We start from the raw sequence: 13,155 nt of genomic DNA on the forward strand, positions 1-13,155 counted from the left end.
AAAATATATATAGAAAGGAATTTTCTTAAGGGGCTAGCTAGTTTGCTCATTCCTGTTGCTATAACTATGGTGAATTGAAATAATTTCCCCACTGGGCAGCTTTAAAAATGAACATTTAGAAACCTGCTTTTATTGTAACAGATTTAATAATTTAAATTGACATGCTCAGCTGCTTGTGGAAGCACATGACGGAAATTCTGAAAGCTGACACTAAAGAGCCAATAATGTTGTGTAGTCTGGATAAGAGAGTTTATCTGACAATAATGCAGTGCCATTTGCAAAAGTGCTTTCCCTCTACTATCACGTTTCTATAATGTACACTGTAGTTTGTAATTCAGTGGAAATGTATCATTGTGGAGGCCTACCCTTCTCTGCTTAAATTCTATTTTTCAAGTAAACTTGTTAACCAATGTTGTTAGTTTGACAAATGAAAAATGGCATCCATGAACTAGCTAGTGATGGAGGGAATGCAAAGCTGGGGAAATTTGAAGTAAGAATTCAAAAAGATGGAAACACTCCAATCTGAGCTGGGCCCAGACCCTTCTGAATTTGGTCTACCTTTGCCAGTTGGTCTCATTCTCTCCCCAGCCCTATTCCCAAGCTAATAAACCTGGCCTTTGAGAGGAAGATGGGGAACCCAACAGCAAGAAGACAACAGCAAGAAGAGCTTAAAAGTGGCAGGCAAAACCTTCACCACCACTCTGTAGTTGGAAATGATACTTCTGAGCAGAGTTCATGAAATTTAAAGTTTCCTTTACCTCTTGAATTTAATTGCCATTTACTTTCTCCTGCCTCTGGTGTATGGGGCCAGACTGAAGTGGAGATTAAGTGTCTGCTTCAGCTGGTGTTAACTACAAAATAATAACACAAAATTCTGCAAAATTATATGGTCATCAGAGCAATGTATATGTTTAGCGTCTCCTTTTACATTCCCCTGCCTTTGGGGCCACTTACTGATGCTAGATCTCCATTCTACACTGTGAGAATGAGCATAGGAGGGAAAAGTAAAGAAATGGCTATAGATCAACATCTTTATGATGTTGGAATGTCATACTCTGTGCAACCATTGGTACACATCTGCGAGTTAATTATTTTAATAGCTGCAGCACCAAGTACAGTGGTACCTTGGTAGTTGAATGGCTTAGTTGTCAAACAAATTGGCTCCCGAACGTCGCAAACTCGGAAGTGAGTGTTCCGGTTTGCAAACGTTTTTTGGAAGCCAAATGTCCAACATGGCTTCCGCGGCTTCCGATTGAGTGCAGGAAGCTCCTGCAGCCTATCGGAAGCCGTGCCTTGGTTTTCAAACTGTTTCGGAAGTCGAACGGACTCCTGGAACAGATTAAATTCAAGAACCAAGGTACCACTGTAGTGAGTTGTATGCACGAATGGACTATTACAACAGATCACACACAACAGATATGATTCACATATCACCTCAGAATACAACACTGTTTCAAGGGAATCAGTTCCCACTAATCTCAATTCATATACTGAATACCCAACTGATTAAAAATCATATCATAATATTGCATTTTCGAACTGGCCCCCAGATGCATGTCTTGATCTCAGAATCCTTTCCATGCCTCATTTTAGTACCCGGTATATGGCTGCTCTGACATTACAATAGTATGTATCTTTGGGCACATTTTGTCCACCATTTCAAAATGTTTTTGTCTGCTGATGGTGAATCTTCATTAAGCATATTTCTGCCAGATTTTAATATTTTATTTTCTTCATTCATGCTCTGTTTGTTGTACACCAATGTACACAAATGCTTGAATTTTCCTGTGTTCCCTGCTTAATTTCTGATTTTTTTCCCTATGTTAGTATTTTAAAATGATCCTTCATGCCTTCTGAGGTGGGCACATTTGCAGCTGTTCTTGACTCCTGACAAGATATATTGAAAAATAGGTAGTTGGTGCATAACCAGAATCTGCCCATTCATACTGAGGAACAGGAAGCTACTCTGAAAACGAGATATTTATATTAGTGGTCTAGATAGAGAATGGGAATGGGACCAGAAAATGTACATCAGAAGTGGCAGTAGGGAAAGGCGATTGGATGACAAAAGAAACAGAAATGCTTAGATATATCAAGTTTGGTCCCTCTGTGCAATTGCTTTGCCATATCTCACAAAGGTGTACTAATAATTGTTGGCAAAGATGTTGACTTTAATGAGTGTTATAAAAAAGGCAAATAGGTGATTTTTTTTTAAAAAAATGTTTATCTTTTGCAGATCACTCTTATGGATGCAAATTATGTGATGGATGAAACAATTGGTACAGCAACGTTCCCCATATCTTCTTTGAAAGTGGGAGAGAAGAAAGATGTCTCACTCATCATCAATAAAGTAGGTTTCAAAATTCTGCTGGTAGAATATCAGTTCCATTGATGTTCGTGGCAAAACTGGCATTGTGCAGTATTATGGAGGGCTAAGAGTGTCTCTAGTCATTAAAGTATTTCAAATCAGCTCCGCACCTGAAGGTCCCAGAGTGGAAGTCCATAAGCTTCATAGAAGATCATAGATCATAGAATCATAGAGTTGGAAGAGACCACAAGGGCCATCCAGTCCAACCCCTGCCAAGCAGGAAACACCATCAAAGCATTCTTGACATATGACCGTCAAGCCTCTCTTTAAAGACCTCCAAAGAAGGAGACTCCACCACACTTCTTGACAGCAAATTCCACTGTCGAACAGCTCTTACTGTCAGGAAGTTCTTCCTAATGTTTAGGTGGAATCTTCTTTCTTGTGGTTTGAATCCATTGCTCCGTGTCCGCTTCTCTGGAGCAGCAGAAAACAACCTTTCACCCTCCTCTATATGACATCGTTTTATATATTTGAACATGGCTATCATATCACCCCTCAACCTTCTCTTCTCCAGGCTAAACATACCCAGCTCCTTAAGCCGTTCCTCATAAGGCATACTTTTCAGTAGGACAAACAGCAGCCCACTGTAAAATGAAACAAATGCAAAATACAAGATAAAAGACAGCAGTAGCACCCAAAACATATACATGGATTCGATGAGTGTATAGAAGCAGTTCTTTTATATAAAGTATCCCAAGTAGCTGTATCAAACAATGATATCCTTTTAAAATCATGGTGGAATTAAGTATGATGTGAAGCATGCTATAGAGCAGGGCCCTTTCAAACAATTATTGCCAAGCGGATGTGTGTTGGAAGCCACCCAGAGTGGCAGGGGAGACCCAGCCAGATGGGTGGGCTATAAATAATAAAAAAAATTTAAGGAAGTGGTGAATTGTGATAACTTACACTGAAGCATGTACATGACCAAAATCAATTTATGGTGAATTCATAATGGAGATGGAGGCAGCTGCCCTGGACACAGAATTGACCTGCGCCTCCATGGACAGCTGGGAGTCCCAAATAGCCTGGGAGTCCCCCACTCCCTTCTCCCTCCCCCCAAAAAACAGTACTTCTGTCTTGTCAGGATTCAACCTCAATCTGTTAGCCGCCAGCCTAATAACCACCACTAAAAAGGCCCTCTCTGAGCCCTTATCTTGGCTGACCTGGAGGAGTGTTTCCAAAGATTATCTCAGTATAGTGGCAGGTTGAAATGGGGGAAGGCACACTTCTAAAATGTCAGTGAAAGAGAGAAGGGCATATACTTATTTTTAGGATCAGCACCATCAATATATATGGTGCTTTAAGGAGCTGGGCAGACCAAAAGAAGAAAAAAGACTTTATCCTTGCCACCCAGGGAGAAACAATTGACCTGGAGCCCCAGGCTGCTTGTTCGGCTCACCACAGAGAGCTGGAGGGGGATCTAAGTTAAGCACACAGGAAGGGAGGAGCTTGGCTGGCTTTTTGTTTGTGGTTTGCCTCTAATTATGTCTCCTTAGTGCGAAGTATTTTTAAGGAGTTGGGAGCAGATGGAGCTGGGAGAGATTATCCAGAAAGGGGAGAAGGCTGTGGACGGAGTCGGTCCAAGACACTTGGTTGCCCGAGGCGGAAGAAGTCAACCTTTCCTTTTGTAAACTGCTTTGGGGGTGCCTTGTTTAGAGGCACCAAACGAGCAAATGATCCAACAAGGGCAGAAAAGGTGGTGCAGGTTAAGGTGGTGCTATATTTACAATAGTAAAAGGATACAGTGGTACCTTGGTTCTCAAACACCTTGGTACTCAAACAACTTGGAACCCAAACACTGCAAACGCGGAAGTAAGTGTTCTGGTTTGCAAACTTTTTTTCGGAAGCCAAACGTGCTCCGTTTTGAGTGTTACACTTCCCTTTTGAGTGTTACGCTGAGGTCTGTCTGTTTTTTGCGAATTATTTTCCGTTTTTGTGGCTCTTTTTTTGTTTTGTTTTTGTGACTGCGTGGAACCCAGTTCAGCTACTGATGGATTGTTTGTGAGACTGCAGGACATTGTTTATTGTTTTCATTTTATGGATCAATGGTCTCGTTAGATAGTAAAATTCATGTTAAATTGCTGTTTTAGGGGTTGTTTTTAAAAGTCTGGAATGGATCAATCCATTTTGCATTACTTTCTATGGGAAAGCGCGCCTTGGTTTTGGAACGCTTTAGTTTTTGAACTGACTTTTGGAAAGGATTAAGTTTGGGAACCAAGGTACCACTGTATAGTAAAAGTAAGGTGAATTGTAGAAGTTAAGGGGGGCATTTTGCAGCGGCTTAGGCTTAAAGAACGGTCCTGAAAGTTGGAAGGCAGCTACACCAGGTGATGGTTTCAGAAGCAGGTGACAGAAAAGGTCAGCAGCACAAAGCCACCTGGGAGGGAAAGATGAAATTTATTATTTATACCCCTCTCATCTGACTGGATTTCCCCAGCCACTCTGGGCAGCTCCCAACAGAATATTAAAAACACGATAAAACATCAAACATTAAAAACTTCCCTTCTCTGGGCTGCCTTCACATGGCTTCTAAAAGTCAGATAGTTGTTTATCTCCTTGACATCAGATGGGAGGGCGTTCCACAGGGCGGGTGCCACCACCGAGAAGGCCCTCTGCCTGGTTCCCTGTAACTTCACTTCTCACAGTGAGGGAACCGCCAGAAGGCCCTCGGAGCTGGACCACCAGAAGGCCCTCGGAGCTGAAGGATGGGGGCGGATATGCTCCTTCCTTCCTGATGTTAGCGAAGTAACCTACAAGCTTTTATCTGATTCTTTAAACTTGCTGGAATTCTGTGTCTAGCCACTGTGAGAAACAGGATGGGCCTTTTGGTCTGATCCTATGAGGGTTTTATTTTTAATCTTACTTAGTAGCCATCTTAAGTTCTGTACATTCTGAAAGTTTCTGTCATTCCGTAGCTTAATTAATTGTATCGTTGAGGAAACTACAAAATTTTTGTTGGTTATCATTAAGCTGCAAATGAAGACCATGGTCTTTCCCCACAAAAAAACTGATCCTGTTGTAACTTGACTTGTTTAGGTCATCACCGTTACTTTGGAGTTATCTCTTGAAGTTTGGTAAGTCATCTTGATGCAATAAAAACAGAAATTTAGGGATTTCAGCAGCAGTATGGTTTTGAGAGCAGGTTTTGGTTGTTGTTGCTTTGCTGTGTTTTGTAAATTTAAGTGTGAAGCTGTAAAATTAACTGTGTAGAGCTAACTGTTAGAATAACTTAGCATTGAAAATATCAGGTAATCTTCAGAGGAGGTATTCGACATGTGCTTAATTATCCCACTTATTTAAACTGATGGGATTCAAATGTACCATACTAGATTCTAAGCAATATTTGCAATATTCTAAAAATGTTGCAGATTTTGGGTACATAAAACTAGAAAGCCTAGAAATCTGCTGGACTGTTACCTTTCCGCAGAACACTGAATATGATATCTAATGTACAGTTCAAGTTTAAAGGGCAAATGTCCAGTTTTCATGGCGGTTACTGTTTTTTCTTCTTCTAAAACAGAGGGAACAATTAAACACAATGTGCTTGGCCCATTGATTTTAATAGGATTAAGGATGGTTAACTGTCTTTGTGTCGAGAAAATAAAGTCTAAATGAAGTCTCTTGGTGGTCGCAGAGTAGAGTATCAGTAACTATCAGCCACTCTCCATATAAAAATTTACAATAGCGCTCATAGCTGCCGAGTCTCCCGTTTTCTCCGGGAAACCCCCGTTTTTCCAGCTGTCCCCAGCCGAAAAAATGGATTTTTTTTTGTTTCCCCCCGGTTTATTCTGGCGCGGCGGCCATTTTGGAACTGGGCGGAGCATGCTCAGAAGCGACTTTTGATGCTGCTTCGCCCAGTTCCAAAATGGCTGCAGTGCGACTTCTGGTGCGGCAGCCATTTTGGAACTGGGCACAGTAGCATCAAAAGTCACTTCTGAGCATGCTCCGCCCAGTTCCAAAATGGCCGCTGCGCTACTTCTGGTATGCTAATTTCGGTCCGGTCCCTTATTTTTCAGAGAGGAACTTGGCAGGTATGATAGCGCTGACATATCACTACCATTACCTATCCATACCCATTTTATGTGAGTACCAATACTTTGCAAAAAGTTAGCCACAATTTTTAAAAAGAAAAGCATGGATGCAGAATTCCGAATTTTACACAACAAACCTCCAAAGGCCCAAATGCACTCCTGAAATACGAACCACATTTGCCTAAGCAGATGGCCACAGTCTTTTCTTTCAGCTTTGCTGCTGCTTCAAGCGGCAATGGGAGCAACACAATGTGCTATTGTTCCCAGAAGTGTTTAAAAAAGAAAGGGGGAAAGATGGTTGCCTCCACTGACCGCAGCCACCTGCCACTTGAGGCTCCATCGTGGTAAGCTGCCCCAGTCTATTAAAAACAAATTACAACGTTTCCCAATCTCAAAGATTGCAAAAATCTTTTGGGGCCCTTCCCCATCCTCCATCCTGAAATCACTAGGCTGAATATTTTTATCTTTATTTATCTTTATTGATTTTATAAAAGGTACAAAAAAGAGATATGCAAAAAGAATACAAAAAGTGAAGAAATAATAAAGAACAAAAAACAAAGGCCAAAGAAAAAAATATTTCTATAACAATATCATATATAATTCTTATTCTGTCGACTTCCTCCTTCCCCCCTTCCATGTTTCTATTAATGACTAATATAGCACTCTCTTCTTCTTAAACCATTTCTTCTTCTAAAATATTTATTATAAAAAATTATTTGATCCATTTTAAACACACATTCCCAATATTTCAAAATATCATTTGGATCTAAAAGTCTTAATAATTCTGTTACATTTAAACATAATCCCTTCTTGCTATATCTAGTTGCTTCTACAGCCTCTTTGTACTTCCACTTCCCTCATTGTCCATTTTTAATCTTATATTTCTTCTCCAGATAAATCTTAAATTTCTTCCAGTCTTCTTCCACCGTCTCCTCTCCCCGATCTCAGATTCTCCCAGTCAGTTCAGACAGTTCCATGAATTCTATCAGCTTCATCTGTCAGTCGTCCACCGTAGGAAGGTCTTCAGATTTCCAATTCCTAGCTAATACAATCCTAGCTGCCACTAGGCTGAATATTTTGGCCCAGAATTAGCGAAATAAATGGCCCAGCTCACGGCATTCCCTTGTTTCTGAATCACAGGGGGGCATCCATGGCACTAGGGCTTACACTTGCTCTAGGTTTATAATTTATGGCATGTGCAAATATTTCAGGGCTGTGCTTATTCGTAGAGAAATTAATGGTAACCTGGCCGATCTTTTAAAATTACCATTTCAAGCGATTGATTTCACGCTGTAAAACTTTATTTCTTTCTTTCTTTTTTTAAAAAAATAGTTTTTATTGGTTTTGCAAACTTTTATACATTTTAACTCTAACCATTTCAAACATTATATTTATTTTTATTGATTGTAAAGAAACTATGTCTCGTCGCGCTTATTTTCATGTGTAAATGGGCTTAAAGCTGAAATAAATTATGATTTGATTTGATTTCAAACATTAAAATAAAAGGTTCTTTTGAACCTTCGGACCTCCTTTCCTCCCTCCCATGGGTTCCATATTAAAAATTAGGTTTTCTGCATCTTTCACCATTATCATTCTATTATATATCTGTAGTTATCATAGTCAATTCCACATTACAAGAATCATTACATCACTGCCAATGATTTTAACTGTTTACAGTGGGTTTTTTTAAAAAATAAATTAAGCATTTACTCCATTTTTTTTAAAAAAAATCCTTGTTCTTCCTGGTTTCTGATCTTCCCCGCCAGTTTCGCCATCTCTGCATATTCCATCAGTTTCGTCTGCCATTCTTCTTTTTTTGGTACTTCTCCTTCTTTCCACCTCTGGGCTAGTAGCATTCTTGCTGTTGTTGTTGCATACATAAAAAGTCTTTTATCCTCTCTTGGTACCTCTTCACCTATTATACCTCACAAAAGGGCTTCTGGTTTCTTAACAAATATATTCTTAAACATTTTCTTTAATTCATTATATATCATTTCCCAGAAAGCCTTTACCCATATACATGTCCACCACATATGATAAAAAAGTACCCTCCTTCTCTCTGCATTTCCAACACAAATTTGAACTTGTTTTATACATTTTTGCAATTCTACTTGGTGTTAAACAGGCATAGGCAAACTCCGGCCCTCCAGATGTTTGGGACTACAATTCCCATCATCCCTAGCTAACAGGACCAGTGGTCAGGGATGATGGGAATTGTAGTCCCAGACATCTGGAGGGCCGGAGTTTGCCTATGCCTGGTGTTAAATATCATTGGTACATCATTTTCATCCAATTTCATGCTATAGAACCTGTCTGTTTTTTGCGCGGCAGCTCATCAACAGACCTCCGTTTCAGCATGGCGCTGTGTGATGAGGAAAAGACTTTCCGAGAGCAGCGGAAAACTAAAGTAATGCACCATCTGAACAATTTCCTGGGGACAGACCTCACCTCTACCCGCGATGTAAGTTTGGAAGGCTCATGTCAGTAGCCAGGATGGCTGTTGCTGTCAGAATCTCAATAGTGAGTTTTTTAAATGCAAATACTCATAAAACAACAAAGTTCTGCAATGAAGTACTGAACAGGTGTGTCTGTAGTCTGTTAAATAAAATGCCAGCAGCATATCTGGTGCTGAGCATATTTACTCAATTGATTTTGTTAATGCTTGACTTTGAGATTTATTCTCTGTTCCTGCTATCTATAGTCCTGCAGTTTCTTGTTTCAAAGTTCAACACACTCATTTTCTAGTCTCTACTGGCAAAATCTGGATGCTTGGATTCGTTTTCTGGAAGTTGTTGCATGTTTTGGACTTTGAGTTTTTATTCTAATCTGAGTTTTAAAGAATAAGTCTCTCCCCCCTAGAGATGTGAAGGCCTGGAAAACCCCCGGAAAAATTAGGGAAAAACCCAGTTTCTCCCCGTTTTTTTCCCTGAAGCCTTTTTTGGTTTTTTCGGAAAAATTGAAAAAAATAAAAAATAGACTATGGAATGTTTTATTTCAACATGATGAATAAAATATTTTAAGATAAGGGGTTCAAATATTTTATAAATCATTTTTTTAAAAATATGTATGGTATCAGATTATTCTAATTTCTGTGAGGACAAGCAAGTCCTAGGTTACAAACTGAACTCTCCAATGCAAGAACAAGATACATTTCTGACTGACTGAAACGGATACTGATCATTACAGCTCAGAAAATGATTCTGATTAAATTTCATGCCCATTCATTGAAACTTAGTCCCACTTCCTTCTTCAGTTCTTTTCATGAGAATGTTTTTAAAAATAACGTGGAGAGGCAATATGAATAATTGTTACTTCTGGATTTTTAAAAATTGTTTGGTGGAGTTTTTTTGTTCCACATAAACTAGTAAACAGTTCAGGAGAGTGTTGCTCCATTTGTTACAAATAAATATTATTTTAAAAGCAAATTCTGTTTGTAATAATTGTTTGGATACACTATATTTTTAATATGCTAGTTTTGATAATTTTATGCCCATTAAAATTGTCCATAGTTATATTTTATGTTTCTAAAGTAACAGAATGACTTTCAATCTGGAAAAGAAAAAAGAAGTGCTAATGTAGCATTTTTTTCATTTTTTCCAGAAATTTCAGGTTTTTTCCCGAAAAACCCCAGAAAAAAACGGGGTTTTTTCCCCCTGAGCTTCAAAATTTCTGGAAATTTTACACCCCCCTCCCATTTTTCTTTCCCCTTTAGGCTTAGGGTAGTGAGAAACTTAGTTTAGATGGTATGATATCTAATGTAGCATCAAACCCTTTTGTATAAACCTGAAAAAGTGACTGGACCACCAAAAAGTGCAGAACGACTGTTGAGAGTTGAGGACAGACCAGTATCTAAAGAGGATCAGATTGTTAAGCCAAGCCAGAAGTAAAATTGCTGTCAGAGGTGTACCAGCCGAATAACGTCGACAGCTTGTTTTAATTCTTAACAACCTTAATAAAGGTATAATTTGATTGACAAAGCAACATAAAGAGGGGTTAGCTATGTATTTCCACTCTAAGGAGCTTACACTGTAAATTTTGACAGCAGGGAGGGCAACAAAAAATGGAAGAGTGAGGCATGGATAGAAAAGAAGAATGGAAGAGAATGTTTTTCTTTGAAGCTGAGGAATATAGTTCTCACTGACCCACAGTCTTTCTCAGAGATGATTTTATTGCCTCTAGGTCAGTGTTTCTCAACCTTGGGTCCCCAGCTGTTGTTGGACCTATATCTCCCATCACTCTTGACTACTGGTCTTGCTAGCTAGGGATGATGTGATCCAGAAACTATCTAGGTCTGTAGGAACAAAAGAATTTCAGTAGACGGATAAACTAAGCCACACACAGTGAATGTTTAAAAACCCGTCTTTATTGTATGCTTATCCAGGTACCGGTGATTGCAATATTGGGATCTGGTGGTGGGTTCCGTGCCACAGTGGGGTTTGCTGGGGTGATGAAAGCACTGTATGAATCTGGAATTCTGGACTGTGCAACGTATATCGCTGGCTTATCTGGATCCACATGGTACGTTTCCCCGCTGAACTGTCCTCATCTCAACTTTCTTATATAATAATAACTTCCTTCAAATCTCATTCTTTCTAGATGTAGGTCAATGTATGAAAAGTTGAAATAGTTTTGAATAGGAACTTCCTGAGTTCCTTATCTGCTGATCCCGTTAACCAGGTTGCAGGAATGAAAACCAATGCAGAAGCAAATCCATTTTCAGTTAATAGTTGACGGAGCGTCTGGCTTGTGCCTCTAGGCCAGTGATGGCCAAACTTGGCCCTCCAGCTGTTTTGGGACTACAATTCCCATCATCCCTGACCACTGGTCCTGTTAGCTAGGGATGATGGGAATTGTAGTCCAAAAACAGCTGGAGCGCCAAGTTTGGCCATCACTGCTCTAGGCTCTTCTGGTGCTTTGATTCCGGTGATTTTAAAATACTTTCTGAATGAATGAAATTAAATAAAGGGATCCCTGGACGATTAAGTCCAATTAAAGGCGACTTTGGGGTTGCGACGCTCATCTCGCTTTCAGGCCGAGGGAGCTGGTGTTTGTCTGGAGACAACTTTCTGGGTCATGTGGCCAGCAGGACTAAACCATTACTGGCGCGGACCGCAATGGGTGCCAGAGCACATGGAAACGCTCACTGCAGTGGTACCTATTTATCTACTTGCCCTGGTGTGCTTTCAAACTGCTAGTTTGGCAGGAGCTGGGACAGAGCAACGGGAGTCACCCCGCTGCACGGATTCAGACGGCCGACCTTCTGATCGGCAAGCCGAAGAGGCTCAGTGGTTTAGGCCACAGCGCCAGTGGCTTCCCTACACGAATGAAATATTGCAGTGTAGGAATCTTTGTAATTGCATCTACAGATGAAACTGAAACCCACAACAACAAGTTTGCTCCTCATTCAAGTATTTTGCAGTATATCGTTTCTCTTGCCACCTTAAATCATCCAGAGGGTGGAGTTAAGGTTCAATATTTTTATCTTGGTTCTGAAACGTCTTCAGCTGCTGCTGGAAATGATTTCAAATGTTCTGCTCAGTAACTCTAAACTTGGTTGTGGCCATTTGCAGGTATATGTCCACCTTGTACTCTCACCCAGATTTCCCAGTAAAAGGACCAAAGGAAATAAACGAGGAGTTGAGGAAGAGTGTCAGTCACAACCCAATAAAGCTGCTCACTCCTCAGAAAGTTAAGCGATATATTGAAGCATTATGGAAAAAGAAGAGGTCTGGGCAGCCTGTTACATTTACAGATATCTTTGGAATGTTGATTGGAGAAACTCTCATCCAAAATGTAAGTTTGCAAATAAAACTCGGAGGCCGACGCCGGTTTTACTGTAGCACTGTCAAAAATCTTTCGGGCCGATCGGTTTACTTTTTGCTTTGCAAATCAGTAAATTTATCTGGTTTCGTATGGGTGGTGTCAAGTTTTGAATTATCAGCTCATTTCTCTTTCAACCCTCCAAAAGAATTCACAAAGTCCACCATAGCTGCCAAGTACCCCGTTTTCCCCGGAAAACCCCTGTTTTTACTTGCCTTTTCCCGGCGGTCCCCCGCATCACTTCGTCTCCTGTTTTTCTCCATTATTTTCTCCTGCTGACGGCCAATTTTTTCCCTGATTTGCCCTTCTATGGGCACCAAAAATGGCCGCCGGCGGCTTCGAAAGTCGCGTCTACGCATGTCCGGAAGTGCGTAGACGCGACTTCCGGTGTCGACGGCGGCCATTTTTGGTGTCCATAGATGGGCGGAGCGACACCGGAAGTTGCATCTACGCACTTCTGGACATGCGTAGACGCGACTTTCGAAGCCGGCGGCGACCATTTTTGGTGCCCATAGAAGGGCAAAGCGACACTGGAAGTTGTGTTGACGCAACTTCCGGTGTCACGCGGCTGCCGGTCCTGGATTCTGCAGTCCGGGACTTGGAAGGTAAGAAGTCCACATATTTATTTATTGAGACTCTCACACAATGTTTTATGCCGTATAATAATGTTACAATTTTGACAAACAAATTGTGTAACTTCAGTGTCCATTGAGGCAGTGCCTGCTGTTCAAGCCACAAGTATGGCATAAAATTCTATTATGTTGCAGTTCTAAAACAACATTTGTTTATGATCCAAACATTTATGTGGAGATGGAAAAAGGTGCCCCAGCAGCTCAAGTCTGCTTTGTGCAAAATCTTTTCGCTCTTTGACACTGCTGAAATATTTTAAAATTTTCCCTGGCTTTGAAGTTTTGTTTATGGCTACCGCCATGGAAT

At 40.5% G+C, this 13,155-nt stretch overlaps 1 protein-coding gene across 6 annotated transcripts in view; it reads left to right on the forward strand.

Moving 5' to 3' along the window:
* Positions 1-13,155, forward strand: part of PLA2G4A (phospholipase A2 group IVA) — a 79,932-nt gene that overhangs the window by 44,102 nt on the left and 22,675 nt on the right. For 5 of the 6 annotated variants that reach the window (XM_035122361.2, XM_035122364.2, XM_035122363.2 and 2 more), the window contains 5 exons: positions 2,237-2,350; positions 5,405-5,442; positions 8,731-8,860; positions 10,781-10,917; positions 11,970-12,192. In XM_035122361.2, the coding sequence (XP_034978252.1) occupies positions 2,237-2,350; positions 5,405-5,442; positions 8,731-8,860; positions 10,781-10,917; positions 11,970-12,192 (642 nt within the window). The remainder of the gene's footprint in view (positions 1-2,236; positions 2,351-5,404; positions 5,443-8,730; positions 8,861-10,780; positions 10,918-11,969; positions 12,193-13,155) is intronic. The other variant, XM_035122365.2, reaches the window with a different exon arrangement.

This window comes from Zootoca vivipara, chromosome 7, assembly GCF_963506605.1.
Source record: "Zootoca vivipara chromosome 7, rZooViv1.1, whole genome shotgun sequence".
Taxonomy (NCBI): Eukaryota; Metazoa; Chordata; class Lepidosauria; order Squamata; family Lacertidae; genus Zootoca; species Zootoca vivipara.